Source organism: Rana temporaria, chromosome 7, assembly GCF_905171775.1.
Source record: "Rana temporaria chromosome 7, aRanTem1.1, whole genome shotgun sequence".
Classification (NCBI taxonomy): domain Eukaryota; kingdom Metazoa; phylum Chordata; class Amphibia; order Anura; family Ranidae; genus Rana; species Rana temporaria.
Window position 1 is genome coordinate 82,919,849 of NC_053495.1, and position 18,233 is coordinate 82,938,081.

Genomic DNA, 18,233 nt, shown 5'->3' on the forward strand with positions numbered 1-18,233 from the left:
AACTTATCTGTAATTGTTAAATGACTACTGCAAGATACACATAACCTAAGGGTTGACACATGTCAAATAAACATCAGAAGTAAATCCGGGCTCAAAGTCTCAGTGTAGATAGAGAAGTAAAGAAAAAGGTAGTTATGGAGAAGCGTAAGGAAAATAAAAAAAAATTGAAAAAAAGGGGGGGGGGGGGACACAAAGGGGATCAGACATACTCCAGCAATATGTCTGTGGGCCATAATGTGTACAGAAAGGCATCAGGTACATGGGCTAGATGGTCTAAGCCCCAACCATAATTTTTTCATAAGTTTGTGAGAATTTAAATTGGATCGAGGGAGACCACGTCCGAAAGAATCTCTCATTACCGTTGGTGGACTGAGCTACAGTCTTCTCCATGTTATAGATTTCAGTTACCATGGACAGCCAGTCGCGGATCGTAGGAACTCGCAAAGACTTCCAGAACAGAGGTACAAGGTCCTTGGCCGCATTCAAAAGGTATTGGCGTCACTCCTTTCCTTTGGGGACATGCTGCGGATTCCTGCGCTTCTGGATTTCTAGGACTTTGTTTTGTCAGCTCTGCTTACAATTTTCTCTGCCTTTGTGCTTGAGGATCTACAGACTGCTGTGGCGGAGTTATCTATCTGCCACAGCCATCTATCTGCCATTTCTGTGCCTAGTTTACCCTTCTTAGCACCGAACCACCGCGCATGTATACCCCTGGATCTGAATTACATTGCTTACCAGCAATTGACTGCCCCAACACCATTACTTTTATAATTTCGTGTTTATGACACTACCCCTACAATAGGCTGGACCAGTACTACTGTATATCCAGCCACTGTGGGGATAATACACGTTTGTCGCTTGCTTACCCCCTACGCGGCCTATAAATGCAATATCTTTCTGCTCCTGAGGAAGCGCGTAACATGTAGAGCAAGTCCTCCATTAAACCTCCGGATCACTACCTGGGTTACACTATTCAAGATTGTATCTTCAACTGTGCTTTCTAAACTAAGCTTGTGTATATTGAGACTGTATGACTGTTGTTATAACCCTTGTAGTACCAGCCACTGACTCAATTTCTAAAATTGATTTTTTGTCTGATTGATTTTATGATATTCCATATTAATAAATATTTTAGTTTTTTCAATACCAATTGTACTGTGTGCCCTTAAAGCCCAATTCAATAGTTCTCGCTCAAATTCCTGTAATGTCGGGGCGTTGGCACATCTCCAATAGGTGCATTCACAGTGTCACCCTGTGACTTATGCACATTAAAATAGGCCCTCCTTTTTTCATACGCATTCAAAAGGTGCTTAGACAGTGAATTCCTATACCTCTGGTATGACCCGTTTGAGATATGCAAGAGACAACATGCCGCATCAAGCTTCATCTTGGTCTCTGTGATCACTCTAATAAGTCTCACACACCCCCTGCCAGTAGGGAACAATCAGGGGGCACCGCCATCATATGTGGAGGAGAGTGCCAAATCACTTTCTACGTCTGATGACGAACTTCCCCACGAGTCTGTCACTCAACTCCTCTGCAAGCGATTCTGTATCGCTGTCGCTGTTTTCCAGCAGGTCACATAGCGATTTTGAGGTGGAGGCGCGCTTTTTGAATGCCATGGTCGCTGTGCAGTTTACAGTCACAAAGTACAGTAAATCTGAAGGGCACTGGAGAAAGCACTGGGGGGGTAATCAAAGGTCACTGTATTTTATTTTTTATTGTAATCCAATAGGATTACATTGTATCAGTATGTTTTACTGTGTTTTACTTTATACTGTTTGAATTTGGCGCCGTTCCGCCCCCCTGCGTTGCGACACTTGCAGGGAAGGGAATCAGGGGAACACACAGTGCATCGGGCGGAAGATCCGGCCGCCGTGCACTGCGGAAATTCATTGCTGGATCCCTGGGAAAAGGTAAGTCACCTCTTCCAGAATCCAGCGAGGGAATCCTGAGTTTGGCTCGGGGTTACAGATAATAGCACAGAAATCTCACCCCGAGCCACACTCGGGAATACCGCTAGGCAGGTTAAACTTGATGGCTTGGTAGCTGAAGAAAAGAAACTAAGAGCCCAGGGGTTCTCTGACAAAGTAGTCACTAGAGCCATATATTCCAAGGTTTGGAAAAAGTTTAACTTATGGTTATCTGAAAATCAAAGATTAACTCATGATGTTCCTTCTATTTTGGAATTTTTTCAAGAGTGTGTCGACAAAGGTCTTTCAGTTAGTACCCTAAAGGTACAGGTGGCAGCTATCGGTGTTTTCCTCCAGTTTTCTCTCCTGGAAAATCCCACTATATCTAGATTTTTCAAATCCATTGCTAGGGCCAGACCAGTAGTGGTGAGAAGTTGTCCAGCTTGGGACCTGTCCCTGGTGCTTCAAACTCTGGTAGAATTTCCTTTTGAGCCCCTAGAGGATATTTTTATTAAGTTACTTACTATAAAAATATATATTTTTTTTTTTGGTAGCAGTTACCGCAGCTCGTAGGGTAAACAAGTTACAGGCTTTATCAGTGAGTGAGCCGTTCCTTGCGATTTTTGAGGATTGTGTTGTTTTAAGAACTGATCCAGGGTTTTTGCCTAAGGTGGCCAGTACATTCAACAGATCGCAGGACATTGTACTGCCATCCTTTTGTAGTTCGCCACAGGGCGACCAAGAAAGAAAGTTTAGTTTTTTAGATGTGAGAAGGATTCTCCTTGTCTATCTTGAGGTCACCAAGACCTTTAGGAAAACAGACGCCTTGTTTGTCCTTTTTTCAGGTACGCACAAGGGTAAGAGTGCATCTAAAGCCACATTGGCTAGATGGATAAAGAAAACCATCTTGGAAGCTTACAAAATTAGAGAAGTTCCTCCACCTTTTGTCACTGTGCATTCAACAAGAGCCTTGTCTGTATCTTGGGCTGAGAGGGCTGGTGTCTTACCGGAACAAATTTGCAGGGCTGCCACATGGTCCAGTTATTAGACCTCCATTAAACATTATCGCCTGGATCTCCTATCTGCTCAGGAGCAGGCATTTGGTCGAAATGCCATAGACTGGTAAGTTCTGGCTCATCGTCCCATGGGCTGTCCTGGAAGACGCTTGAGAGAAAAGCTGAGTTAGACTTACCGGTAACTCCTTTTCTGAGAGTCTTCCAGGACAGCCGGATTCCCACCCATTTTTGTCTGGAAGTTATGTGTATTATGCATATGTTTTTCAGGGAAGTCCTACAGTTCTCGAGAAGACTGACATGGGGCCTGGAGGACCGCCCTTTTATCTGGTGGGGGTAACGTGTTTCCTGTCCTGTTAGGAGGAGCCCTAGGTCTCATGGGCTGTCCTGGAAGACTCTCAGAAAAGGAGTGACCGGTAAGTCTAACTGAGCTTTTCTATGTACTGAAAGGGACAATTTAATGCTGGCTTGAGGGGTGTGTGTTCTGGGGGCAGCATATAGAGAAATTATTCATTGTTTGTTGGGGTAGAGTTTGTCGACTGGAGTCAACATTTAAAAATGATACTTAACTTTAATACTACATAGGGCAGGATGATGCAGAAATATTTCCTATCTCAGCATACTGGTTCATAGATTTGGTGGCAGCATTCGTTTTCATTTTTCAGACCTTTTTCTATTTTCATCTGGTGATTCTGCAAATGCCACACTTCCTGTACTAGGTTGAACATGCTCACTCTCTGTAATGTAAAGGAGCAGGATGGTCACTATAATACAGGAAGTGTTTCACACATTCCCCTCTCTTCATCTCCATGCCCTTGTGGGAGGTGTTTTGTAACTTGCAAAACTCTGACGACAATGCCTGTTAAGCATACATTTAACCCCTTAATTGCCGTAGGTATTAACCCTTTCCAGTTAGTGTCAGTACAGTGGCACTGTATTATCACTGATTACTGTATTCGTGTGACTGGTGATGTCGGTGGCAGTCAGTCGTCGTCGTCGTCCCCCTCTCCCCGCCATCAGTTAGTGTCAGCTTGCCAGTCACATTATAAGTCGCTGATCACCGCCATTAGTGGTATAAAGTAAAAATTCACACCATAGTGTTTAGACGCTATAACTGTCACGCAAACCAATCAATATACACATATTATTTTATTTGTTTTAACCAAAGACATGTAGCAGAATATATTTTGGTCAAAATGTATGAAGGTTTTTTTTATTATTGGATATGTTTTAAAGTAAAAAAAAAAAAAAAATAATTCCCCACAATTATTTTCTTTTATATCTTTTTTTTTTTTTTTTCATTTATACCTCAAAAAGTAAAAAACCCAGTGGTGATTACTACCAAAAGAAAGCTTTATTTGTATGAAAAAATGACACCTTTGTTTGGGTACAGCATTGCATGACCGTGCAATTGCCCGTTAAAGTAGCACAGTGCTAAGTAGCAAAAAATGGCATGGTCATGAAGGGGGTAAAAATTTCCAGAGCTGAAGTGGTAAATGTTGTATTTGCCTACCTTTTGTAGAATTGATCTGCTGCAATATTGACAGTAGTTGGTGGGCTTTATGATGGCGTGGGATGAAACCAAGAGTCAGTATGAGTATTAAGATGAATATTTTCTTTGGGGCCATGTATTATGGTGTATGGACCACTACACCAGCATCATGGCCACTATGTGCAGCCAGACTCCACAGCACTGTAAACGTGATACGTTATGTTTACAGGAAAGCTGATCACCAGCTTAAAAAATTGGTACAAGGTTGCAGCTGCAGCTATGATCCTGATATAACTGCTTGTTGCTCAGAACGTTTCTATCAGTATGCTGGGCAGCAAATGGTTAATTACTTTTTCCCCCCAAGTCACATACAAGCTTTTTGTGTGCTGCCTATGCATGTCATCACAAATTTGCTCAGTCTATGCATTCGGCATCACTGCACTACGCGCAACATCCGCCCCCCCCCCCCCCCCACAAATTATTTTTTTAACTTAGGTAAGAATGTTGTCTCCTGGGATATGCATGTCATATACCATACAGCAGCAGAGGAGGCATTTCATCAGAAAAGGGCAGCCAGCTCCTAATTATGGCAGCATGGGACCCAGAGTTTGGAATAGCTTGGCAGATCACAGCAGGGCAATGCTAGATTTGGGCGGTTGAGTATGGGAATTGTACATAGCACCAGGGGAAAAGGTATGAGGGGGGAAAAAAAAACTTGGCGAAGGAGTGGGGGTAATATTTTATTCCCTTGCCGACCGCTGCACGACTATATACGTCGGCAGAATGGCACGGCTGGGCAGATCGACGTGTGTGTGTGTATATATACACACGTCACTTTTAAGGCCAGGGGGTTGTGTGCACGCCAATGCAAGCTCTGTGAGTCTGACCGTGGGCCTCGTTTTCCCGTTCTGCCAAGTGACAGGACACTGATCACGCTTCCTGTGATCAGGAGCAGTGATCGGTGTCGTGTCACATGTAGCTCCGCCCCCACACAGTTAAAAAAACATCCCTAGGTCACACTTAACCCCTTCAGCACCCCCCTAAAGGTCAACCCCTTCACTGCCAGTCACATTTACACAGTAATCAGTGCATTTTTATAGCACTGATCGCTGTATAAATGTAAATGGTCCCAAAATAGCGCCAAAAGTGTCCGCCATAATATTGCAGTCACAATAAAAATTGCTGATCGCCGGCCATTACCAGTAAAAAAAAATATATATATTAATAAATGCCATAAAACTATCCCCTATTTTGTAGGTGCTATAACTTTTGCGCAAAGCAATCAAACGCTTATTGCGTTTTTTTTATATCATTTTGTGGGATATTTATTATAGCAAAAAGGAAAAGAATTTGCTTTTTTTTCTAAATTTTCACTATATTTTTTGTTTATAGCGCAAAAAATAAAAATCACAGAGGTAATCAAATACCACCAAAAGAAAGCTCCATTTGTGGGAAAAAAATGACGTCAGTTTTGTTTGGGAGTTGCATTGCACGGCCGCGCAATTGTCAGTTAAAGCGACGCAGTGCCAAATCGCAAAAAGTGCTTTGGTCTTTGGCCAGCCAAATGGACCAAGGTTGAAGTGGTTAAGTTGTAAACCACCACTGAAATAAAAAAAATAAGTGACCCCCTTGCAGAGTTAAATTATAATGTAAAAGTATGCACCACATACTAGCACATTATGACAGACTTGCCTGCCCTCGGCTTCGGCACAAAGCATTGAAGGTACGGCATGAGTATGCCGTCCTTTCAGAACGCATGCGTCGGTGAGGTCGCCGGCAGCATCGCTTGTGAATATCTCTTAAACAATGCAAGTTTAGGAGGTATTCATATATAATATAATATAATATAATATAATCTTACCCATAGGTACATGTTCAAAAGTGGAGTTTACTTCCACTTTAAGACGAGTAACTTCAAACAGCCAATCAGAATTTACTATGCTGAAGTAGAACCAGTACAAGAATAAGCTTGATTGGATTTTATAGTTTACTCCACAAAGTGGTTGTAAACCCTCACATATATTTAGCGAACAGCCTCAGATGATACACCGAGATGAAACGAATCCTTGTTCACAGGTTTTACTTGTTTATCTGGAGTCTTCTCTGGTCTACAACCCTTCAAAAGGGCAGTAAAGTGTTGAAATGTTACTTCATCTGTCCGTAGTAGGCATGGGCTTGGGCATTTTTTCCGGGATCCTGCCAGGAAGCCGACACTGCTAATCACAGACAGTGAGACGTGTCCGGTCCGCAGCTGCACAAATCAGGAAATGTCTCACTGCCTGTGATTAGCCGTGTGCAGTGTCGGCTTCCTAGCGGGGTCGGGCAGGTGGGTTGGAACCAAAATCCTGAACTTGCCCAAGCCCATTTCTGGTCATGAGTACAGAAAAGGTGGCGAGGAGGCTGCACGTACAGTGTGTTGAGAGCTGATTGGATAAAAAGGCACACCCCCCTCCACACAGTGGAAGAACTATGTTCTGAATAGACACGCTGTCTGGTGAGCTCTCCTCCTTCCTGACACAAATTTATCTCCTGTGTCATGAATTTCTCAGAAGTGACTCGAGTAATGAAGCAACAGAGAAAAAAGACACTTAGAGCTTTGGGGAGAGATAAGTAAACACTACAAATATATGTGCTTTGCTCAGATTCTATGACTGAGGTTTACAACCACTTTAACTTATAACTAAAGATTAAACTTTTCTTCTAGAGAGTGGTCAGAGGTCAGAACCACTGTCCGGTTTATATTGGTGTCTTTGTTTCCCGAAACAAAGATTCATTCTAATTGTCTTGAAAGTGATGGGGAATTACAAAATGTGAGTTGTCATCTGAACAGGAATATAGTGTAAAGGGACACTTGTTCCCCGACAACTGTCTCAGAGGTGATAATCCTCAGACTGTGAAGATGTCCTCTTGCTTTCCATTAAATCTACAGGACAGGAAGTGAAGGAAGATCTCCCTTAACTCTACCCTACTCTATGTGAAATTAAAAAGAAAAATTTGGGCCTAAAATAAACCCAAAGAATTAGCACTTAGAGGGCAAAGTCTTACCGCTCAAAATAATTTTGTATCCACATGTGCCTGCTTACATCCTCATCATGTCATGGTGGGATTTTTACCCTCACTTCCTAGCAGGACATGAAGTGATGTTTTTGTATAAACTTAAACCTGCTCCCACCCTCGTTCTAAGCCCTAAACTAACTACGCTGTAAAGAAAAGATGTGTGCACTTTACTCCAATCACATGATCGGCTCCAATCTGTCTGCAGATTTAAGTGGCATAAATCCTTTTGTGAATGCTTGTTTTGAAAGGAGCCCAAAGGCCCATACACACGATCAGATATTCTGACAACAATTGTCCAATGGACGTGTTTCGTCGGATAATCCTACCGTCTGTATGCGCCATCGGACAATTGTTGGAATTTCCGAAAACAAGTGTTGGCTGTGCATGCTCTCAAATTGTCTGACAACAAATGTGTTACATCGGATTATGCGATCTTGTGTACACTAATCCGTTGGACTAAAATCCAAAGTACAAACACGCATGCTCCGAACCAATGCTAAACATCAGACAACAATAGCAGAAGTTGCCCAAAGGGTGGCAGTAAAGAGCTTTGCTTTATGTTGGCTGAAAATGTTCTGCTGTCTGTATGCAGAACAAGTTCACAGACAACGCCTTTCAGACAAAAATCCACGGATTTGTCCGATGGAAGTCTGATCATTTGTGAGGCTTTACAGTATCTACAAAAATCATATTCTTTATGTTTGCAAGACCTAGACATTCTAATAGTGTTTTATTGCTATATATGCATTCCTGGGCCAGTGACCACCGCTTCCCCCTACTTGCACCTGGATGCTCAGCTTGTAAAATGCAATATTGTCCATTCTTTTTCAGTTTAAGGCTGGATTCACACCTATGCAGTTTTAGTGCATTTTGCAGATTTGCTCTACAGAACGTGTTCCATAGGAAACCATGTTAAATGGACTGTAATGCAAATCTGCAAAATGCAAAAAGCACTAAAACTGCATAGGTGTGAATCCAACCTCAAAAAGTGGAGGGAGGTTGTCACATATGTATATTTGCTTTATTTTTTTATTTTTTTTCCAGATGGAAGTCAAAGTAAAGGGGAAACAAAACCGCAGCGTAAAAACCCATGACGTTAAATGAATAAAAAGGACATTTATTTTAGGTTTTTTTTTTCTGAATGGCTATCAGAAAATACTTTTCTGGCAGAATGAGCTGCCGTTTGCTATGTTTACATTACTCTGATCTCAAGCACTGTGGAAAGCAGAATGAATACTTGATTGATGCAAGAAAATGTGGCGTTAAGTTGGTGCTGCAAATAACAAAGGATTTGTTTTAGAGCAACTGATGATGAAGAGGATGATTCTTTCTGTGACATGAAATCACTGGGCTAGATGACTTGTTATATTTATTTTTGTTGCCTACACCACAACGAACACAAACATGAAATGGAACATTTGCATTCCATTCTATTTTACTGAGGATTTCAGAACAAGGCTGTTGACCAATTATTATTAACCAATAAAATGCAGAAATTCACTCTCCCCCTACTCCTGGCTGTAGATTATGTATTGGAATAAGTAATAACTAACTTTAATGCAAATTTCACATTATACGTTGTTTTTACACTTGGGGTCTTTTATATAAATGACATAATGTTGCTTTTTTAACTCTAGAACACTGTGTATTTTAAGTCTCTCACAATTGTTGGCATGCAGTTCTTAAGAGAAAGTAGCTTAATATGAGGAAAATAAAAGACAGAATATATTGATGTGTATTTAAGTGGGTAGCTCGGCTGGATTAAGACAAATTAGTATTTTTTATATGCTGGCTACTAACTTGGAACATTTCTGGATAAAGTACAGTATGCAATAGAAAAGTATTACATTAATAATAACCTTGTTCTATATTTCTGCCAATACTTCAGTACTTGAAGATATTTTCAATTTGTTACAATAAATATTCCTGCAGTATTGTTCTCGCTACCCTCTCCTTTATGGAAAAAGTTGAAAAAAAAACCCCTTGAAAGCAACATTTCAACAGAAATAACTGATGATAATGTTTAATTAAAGCGCAGTGTTTAGCTGTTACAACATTGCATGTTGCCTGTTTTGCAGTTAAGTATTAATTCTGCAAAGCCTGTATTTGTTTTGTTGACTTTGAATGCTTCCCAATATTGGACACTTATACACTGTTAGATTACACAGCAGTAAAAAAACCAAAAAAACATTACTGTTAGAACTCATTAATCTCACAGGACAGTTAAGGGATGGACGTGAGCTCGCATTGAAGGGAAGGGGCCCGACCATGCTGCCGAAAGAGGCTCGAGGGAGAGCTCCAGGGAGGACCGTGATTGTGGCTGCAGCGTAGAGTGAGAGGCTACGCCGCCACTAATGAAGCTCCCCGCTGCCTAGCGCATCCTAGGACCTCGCCGGCTCACAGGCCCGTAGTAAGACAATGGCGGTGAGACAACGACACACAAGTTTGCGGAGACAGAGCAAGTGAGTCTCCATCGGCAAAAGCCACACCCCCCCCCCCGCCACACTCTCCCCACGCCTAGGATCTGAGAGCCTGCAAGAGTAGCCCAGCATCCCATACTGTTTGAAGCATTGACGGATGGATGGATACTAGAGCCAAAAGGTATAGGTGAGAGTCTGTACGCCCAGGAGATATCCTAAGAGGAAGACAAGGTAATGCTGAATAATAATAATGTATGTGAAGTACCTCCTTTGATGCAGTAGTGAAAAAGGTGAAGAACCATCCTCATGAAATATACTGAAGCATTTATAAATTGTCATTAGCGTGCCAGTTCCCTAGCTCTACAGGTGATAAGAACTAATAAGGGAATGACCCATAACTATGTATAGACTCTCAAATTTGACCTATAGAAAAAAATAAAAATAAGTTTGAAATTTGATATACAGTAAGAGCTGTATGGAAAGGCTGGAATACAGATATAGTACTGAACAATATTTGTCTGGGATCCCTAAGCCTAACCATGTGAATACTTACATTTATAGATTACAGAGCAGCTGTATAATATACTTGGTAGGCCCGGACATTGGGACCACTGGGAGAAGACCATAGATAATTTAGGGGTACGGAGGCAATTACTATTCTACAGAAGTGCACAGTATCGAGGGGTTAAAGGGGAACAGGGACATTGGTAATAAAAATACAACCACTTCCCCCTGAATAGCCCATCTGATATACAACCCATAAAAACTATCATACAATAGGTGTATCGTTACAACACTGGATCAGTGAGGATTCAAAAGGCTGTGGCAGAATACAAGGATACAGAGAATTACAAATATATGAAGATAACTGTACCTATTTCTCTCTAAGACCAGCATATAAACCTGGGGTTTAACTGGGTGGAAACCAGTTCCCATGGGCCACAAGTGGTGTTTATAATGCTGATAGTCAATTGCGGCCTAACACTGCATATTATTAATATCACTGAAGGATTACGGGGGGGGGGGGGGGGGGCAATCTATATACAGGCCTCAATTGAAATTGGACTGCATAGGACGACTGTATAGGTCGATACTAAAGTTGGATTATAAAGATTCCCACACACATAACAACCTATAGTGAATTTATCTGTACAGGAAGCATTGGCCAACCTACCCAGCTCCTTAACCACTTAAGACCCGGACCAAAATGCAGCTAAAGGACCTTGCCCCTTTTTGCAAATCGGCACTGCGTCGCTTTAACTGACAATTGCGCGGTCGTGCGACGTGGCTCCCAAACAAAATTGGCGTCCTTTTTTCCCCACAAATAGCTTTCTTTTGGTGGTATTTGATCACCTCTGCGGTTTTTATTTTTTGCGCTATAAACAAAAATAGAGCGACAATTTTGAAAAAAAATGAAATATTTTTTACTTTTTGCTATAATAAATATCCCCCAAAAATATATAAAAAAAAAAATGTTTTCCTAAATTTAGGCCGATACGTATTCTTCTACCTATTTTTGGTTAAAAAAAAAACGCAATAAGCGTTTATCGGTTGGTTTGCGCAAAATGTATAACGTTTACAAAATAGGGGATAGTTTTATTGCATTTTTATAAAAAAAAATGTTTTACTACTAATGGCGACGATCAGTGATTTTTTTCATGACTGCGACATTATGGCGGACACTTCGCACAATTTTGACACATTTTTGGGACCATTGTAATTTTCACAGCAAAAAATGCATTTAAAATGCATTGTTTATTGTGAAAATGACAGTTGCAGTTTGGGAGTTAACCACAGGGGGTGCTGTTGGGGTTATGTGTTCCCTGAAGTGTGTTTACAACTGTAGGGGGTGTGGCTGTAGGTGTGACGTCATCGATTGTGTCCCCCTATAAAAGGGATGACACGATCGATTACGGAGCCACAGTGAAGAACGGGGAAGCCGTGTTTACACACGGCTCTCCCCGTTCTTCAGCTCCGGGGACCGATCGCGGGACTCCAGCGGCGGCGGAGCTTAAAGGACAACGTACCTATATGTTGATGTGCCCAGCCGTGCCATTCTGCTGACGTATATCAGCGTGAAGGGGTCCTTAAGTGGTTAATATAAATCTATCGGTTGTTATATCGAACTAGTGAACTATTCCATCCCAGGTTAAGGATACTAAGATAAACCGGGGTGTACAGGAGGCATCTGGGATACCCCGGTATCATTTCCCGAACTACTTGGAGGGTTAAGATACCCACCGAGAAACCGCGTCTGAAGAGTGGAAATAAGTGAATTTCGAAACTGGGAAAGCGAATAAGACCAACCAATAAAAACAACATGAGGAAATCCACAAGTAAAATTACGAAGGGTGCAACCCCAAAAACCCCTAAAAAAAAAAAAAAAAAGTACAGCAGCTAGTACAATTAAACAGTATATGACACAGGAGGCAAGTCCAAAGAACTCAGGAATGACTACACAACAGCAAGATAAGAAACTAGAAAAGAAAAATAATACAACAAAAAAAGGAGTAGTAGGAGTCAACCAATCAATTGACGATCTAACAACAGAAAGTGAACAAGAAACTAGTAGATTGGAAGAACAAAGGGCAGACGCACAAATCCCAACAAAGGGAGAAATGAACAAGATGCTGATGAGGCTGGAAAATGCGATCAAGGCAGAAATTAACACCCTCAGAACCGACCTGGGACACCTCCTGACTAGGGTCGAAGTGACGGAAGAGATAACGGAAAAACATGATCAGGATTTAAGTAAATTAAAGGAGCAAGTTAAATTAACACAACAAAACCAGAGGATGATATCATATCAGTAGAAGACCAAGAAAATAGGAATAGAAGACAAAATTTAAGAATCCGTTCAATTCCTGAAGAAAGAGGAGAAGACCTGAGGAAGATTATGAATACATTATTCAACCCGCTACTGGATAAAAGAACCGAGAACCCCCTTAAAATCGAGAGGGTACACCGTGTTGGAAAATTTAATACTGAAGGAGATTGGCCGAAAGATATAATAGTGAGGTTTCGGTACTATGAAGACAAAGCAGAAATATGGGAGAAATTAAGGGGAAAACCCCTGATCCAATACCAAGAAGTGGAGATACAAATTTTCGCAGATCTTTCCTCGGAAACATTAGTAAGGCGACAACATTTGAAACCTCTCCTGGAGCAGATGAGGACACAGAATATTAAGTACAATTGGGGCTTCCCGGCCTGTCTTATAGGCAGGAAAGAAGGAAAATCTGCTAGGTTAAGATTTCTGGAAGAACTGGCAGGGTTTTGTAATGAGCTTGGCCTGCAGGCCCCGGAATTACCGTGATGGGTGGAGTAGGCAAGTGGGGATAAAATCAGAAAAACCAAGACGGGTGGTAGGACCTGGGGGGGTGGGGAGGGCTAGGCAGGGGGGAGCAGATGACGGTCTCTGGGGCTCGGGTCACTGCTCTGGCCCCCCCTTTTCTCCCAGGAGAGTGGGGGTTGAGGGCAGGTGGCACGATGGGGGTCATACCCTGACATAAGAGAATGGTGGCGAAAGTGGAGGAGGAAACCACCAAGAGCTCTGAGGCCAAGAATGGAGGAGAGGAGGGGGATGGTTGGGGAGGGGCAGGAGTGGGGAGGGGGGGCGAGGGAGGGAAGGGGGACTTCACCTTAATGATTCCTCAAGAAAGAAAGGAAAAATCGTATGGCAGGCAGATTAAAAGTGAACTCCAAAAAATAAAGAAGAAAACAAAAAAGATGAGAGGACAGAAATAAAGTTCATGTCTTATAATGTCAGAGGCTTAAATACCCCCTCAAGAGATATAAGATATTAAAAGAAATCAAACAGTATAGAGCAGATGTGGTCTTTCTACAGGAGACCCATCTGACTCTGGAATCTAATGTAAAATTATTATCCCCTAAGTTCCCAATATGGTACTATGGAGATACAATTTCAAAGAGAGCAAGGGGAGTGGCAATAGGTTTCACTTTGGAAGCTAGGATGACCGATATGGAAGGAAGATTCCTCTTCCTAAAAGGAAAATTAGGCAACATACAGTGTCTATGTACCTAACGTGAACCCCATCAAATATGTCAACGGAATTATGGGTAAGCTGAAGGATTTTAGTTCGGGATACATAATTATGATGGGAGACTTAAACTTCTGCATGAACCCGGCAATTAATAGTACGTCCCGGGTACAGGGGACAAATAACGCAGGACTTTACGATCTACCCTGTACACGGGACGTACTCCAGGATTGACTATATTATGGTAGACCATAGATTGCTGGAGACGGTGACAGAAACAAGTATTGGAATTATGTCACACTCGGATCATGCCCCTATAAGTATGTAAATAAAGACTCCAGGGTATCAAAAACAACTCTATACTTGGAGACTAGGGTTGTCCAGATACCGATACCAGTATCGGTACCGATACCGAGTATTTGCGCTAGTACTCGTACTCGCGCAAATACTCCCGATACCAAAATAGAATACTTTTTTATTTTTTTTTGTGACATCGAACACAAATTGGATGGCACCATTGGATGGCACTGCTAGGTGGCACTGGCATTGATTGAATGGCACTCATAAATGGATGGCACTGATAGGTGGCACTGGCATTGATTGGGTGGCACTGATGAGATGCACTAATAAGCTGCCTCCCTGCACTGATGCACTAATGGGCACTGATCTGCACTGATAGGTGGCACTGGCTAGCTGCACTTTTGGGCACTGGCACCGATGAGCTGCACTGACAGTGATCACTCCTTCAATGATATGTAGTTTTCCAGTACCGTATGCTAAAAAACAGCCCCACACCATGATGTACCAGTTCTTCATAAATCTAAAGAAAATATCTTTGGTCTGTATTGTGGTTTGAAAACGGTCACATGACATTAAAAAAAAGTATCGGTATTCGGTATCGGCGACTACTTGAAAAAAAGTATCGGTACTTGTACTCGGTCCTAAAAAAGTGGTATCGGGACAACCCTATTGGAGACTCAACAAAGAATTACTCCGAGATGAGGAAGGATTAGAAAAGTGTTAGAAAATATAACGGGGAAACAGTATATGCTACAAAGGACATAGCAGAAGCTTTTAAAAACTATTACGAGGGGCTGTATGCAGTAGAACAGAAGGGATGGCAGGCAGGAGAGGAAAAGGCAAAAATAGATGAATTTCTAGCAAAAGCTGGAGTACCAAAGATCGAGGAGATTGAAAGATCACGGAGGAAGAAATTAGCAGAGCACTAAGGAATTCCGCACTAGGAAAAAGCCCGGGACCCAATGGGTTTACAACATTTTACTTTAAAAAAATGTAGGGAGATTCTGATTCCAAGGCTGTGTCAATATATGAATGGGCTGGGATCAGAATATGAAATGAGTAGGGAAGCCCTAGTGACTACAATAACGGTCATTCCGAAAGAAGGGAAAGATGGCCTACTCTGCTCCGGATATAGGCCTATATCATTGCTTAATGCAGACATAAAATTGTTCGCTAAAGTCCTGGCAGATAGACTGAAAAGGGTAATCACTACACTGGTCCATCCGGACCAGGTAGGATTCACCCCAGGAAGGGAAGGGAGGGATAATGGGGTGAGAGCTCTACTTCTCCTCCAGAAAATAAGAGAATGGGTCCCCAGGTCTACTCTTGTCCATAGATGCAGAAAAAACATTTGACAGGGTAGACTGGGGACTCATGATACAAACACTGGAAACGATGGGAATCTGATCTAGGATGATCCAGTGGATAAAAACACTAAACCATCACCCCTCCTCCGCTAGGATTAAAATTAATGGTACACTATCCTCTGCCTTTGAGATGAGAATTGGGACGAGACAGGGTTGTCTCCTCTCCTGTTTGTGTTGTCTCTAGAGCCTCTACTTGCCGCGGTCCGAAATAATCCGAATATTAAGGTGGAAGAAGATGAACATAAACTCTCAGCCTTTGCGGACGATGTACTATTTTATATTATCAACCCCAGGACCACATTACTGAATTTGCTTAAAACCCTGAAACAGTACGGCGAGATATCAAATTTTAAAATTAATGTATCTAAGACTGAGATATTAAACGTCAATATTAGCAAAGTAGAAGAACGGCTCCTGAGAGATGAGTTCAATTTCCCATGGCAGAAGGAACTCAAGTATCTGGGTATAAAACTGGCTAATTCAATAAAGAATATATATAGAATAAATTATATCCCTCTCTTAGACGAAATCAAAAGGGAAATTAAAAAAAATAACAAATAGACCAATATCATGGATAGGACAAATTAACATCCTGAAGATGTTTTTTTTTTACCAAAGATATTGTATACATTTCAAATGATTCCAGTAGCAATATCTCAACCCTACTTCAGAGTGTTAAACATCCTTCTAATGAATTATGTGTGGAAGAACAAAAAACAGGTATTAAAACAGGATAAGAAACATGGAGGGCTGGCTGTCCCTGATATCAGGAAATACTATAATGCAGCAGTATGGTCTAGGGTAGTGGAGTGGGCCAAAGATAACCAGGAAAAAAAGATGGGTAAAAATAGAAAATGCACTGTCTAAGACACCACTAGGAAGTATAATATGGAACCCTCCGCAGTATAGAGCACTGGACGATAACACACATGTTTCGACACGTAACACACTGAGAATATGGGATAGGTTGCATAAACAAATATATAGGGATTATAATTCACCCCTTATAGCTTTAAAAGAAACGAATGTTTCGCACCAGGGAAAAAAATTGTGGGAGGGAAATGGATAAAAAAAGGACAAAGCACAATTAAGAGATATAATAAAAAGAGGAAAAATTATGTCACTTCAGGAGTTAAAATATAAGGAAGAATTAATGATAATGGATGAGTGGCGGTCTCGCCAGCTGAGCCACTTTGTGCAGAACCTACCCCAGCCGATAAGGTCAGGAGATGAGCTTACACTGCTTGAATGGCTTTGCACAGCAGATAGTACAAAAGGTATTGCCTCAAAACTTTATAAACTGCTATTGAAGGTGGACAAGCTGGAGATGCCCCCATTCATCCATAAATGGGAAAGGGAGTTGGGAACACAAAGGGACAAAATCACTATAAAAAAATTATAAACTTGACCCACTGCTCTGCCATCGATATCAGGACCGAAATGAATTACAAGTGCTGTTAGGGTGGTATGCAACACCTGACAAAATAAGTCAATTTACTGAGGAACAGTCGGCAAACTGTTGGCGAGGGTGCACAACAAGGGGAACAATGGCCCACCTGTGGTGGGACTGCCCTAAGATCAAAAAATATTGTGAGGAAATCCTAGACCTAATAAAAGAAATCACTAAGAAGGAGATTAAAAAGGACCCATGAGTAGTCTTATTTCACGGAGGAGAAGAGTCAGTAAAACGCTACAAATAGTCCTTGACCCCTCATTTATTGAATGCAGCCAAAAGGATGATTAAAAAAAAATGGCAAGAAGCTGAAAGCCCACTAATATGGGAATGGATAGCCTCGGTGGAAGAAACATATAGGATGGAGGAGTTAAAATACAGTATAGGAGAGGAAAAAATAAGATTTAAAGATAAATGGAAAAACTGGAAAGAATTTAAAAAAACATGGAGTTACGCAGAAAAACTAAGAGTATTATGATAATGAGTCTAAATAGGGAGAAAGGTGAAACTGCTATAGGAGAAGAGTAGGAAACACGGTGGAGGGGGGTTTAAGAGTTAAAGGGGTTTAGTGAGAACGTTTAAAAAAGGGTTTATATATGGAAACCAACCAGTCGTTTGGAATTACAAAGGTTAACATGGCTTTTTTAATTCTTTATATATTTACCACTTCAGACACCAAAAACAAGAGACTTGCTCATGGATTAATTGCTTCTATGGTCTCGCATCATTTGTTTTCTTTTTTAATTATTTATTTATATATGTGTATATATATATATATATATATATATATATATATATATATATATATATATATATATATATACACACACATACATATACATACATATACATAATATATAAATAAAGAATTAAAAAAGAAAACAAATGATGTGAGACCATAGAAGCAATTAATCCATGAGCAAGTCTCTTGTTTTTGGTGGAGTCTGAAGTGGTAAAAAAAAAAAAAAAAGAACTAATTTATCTTAACTAAACCTCATATTTTTATTTATGGACAGAGTAAGGTTTTGATTGCATGTTCTCTTGCTCCCTCTGGGCAAAGATTTTATGTATTGCAAAGTTAGAAGCAGTAGGGGGGAGAACCGGGCTTCCGTTTCCGGGGGGAGTGGCTTAGGCATGGCGGAGTGAGAGGAGCCTCTAGCGAACGCAGCGTGCACCCCTCAGTAGGACCGGCTAAAAACAGGCTATACACCCCACTA

General features: G+C 41.3%; 1 protein-coding gene across 8 annotated transcripts in view; it reads left to right on the forward strand.

Annotated features, from left to right (window-relative positions):
* UBN2 (ubinuclein 2) overlaps window positions 1-9,414 on the forward strand; it is a 1,075,602-nt gene extending 1,066,188 nt beyond the window's left edge. For all 8 annotated transcript variants that reach the window (XM_040360987.1, XM_040360994.1, XM_040360990.1 and 5 more), the window contains one exon: window positions 8,520-9,414. In XM_040360987.1, coding sequence (XP_040216921.1) covers window positions 8,520-8,569 — 50 coding nt within the window. In that variant the 3' untranslated portion in view covers window positions 8,570-9,414. The remainder of the gene's footprint in view (window positions 1-8,519) is intronic.
* Window positions 9,415-18,233: the final 8,819 nt, after the last annotated feature.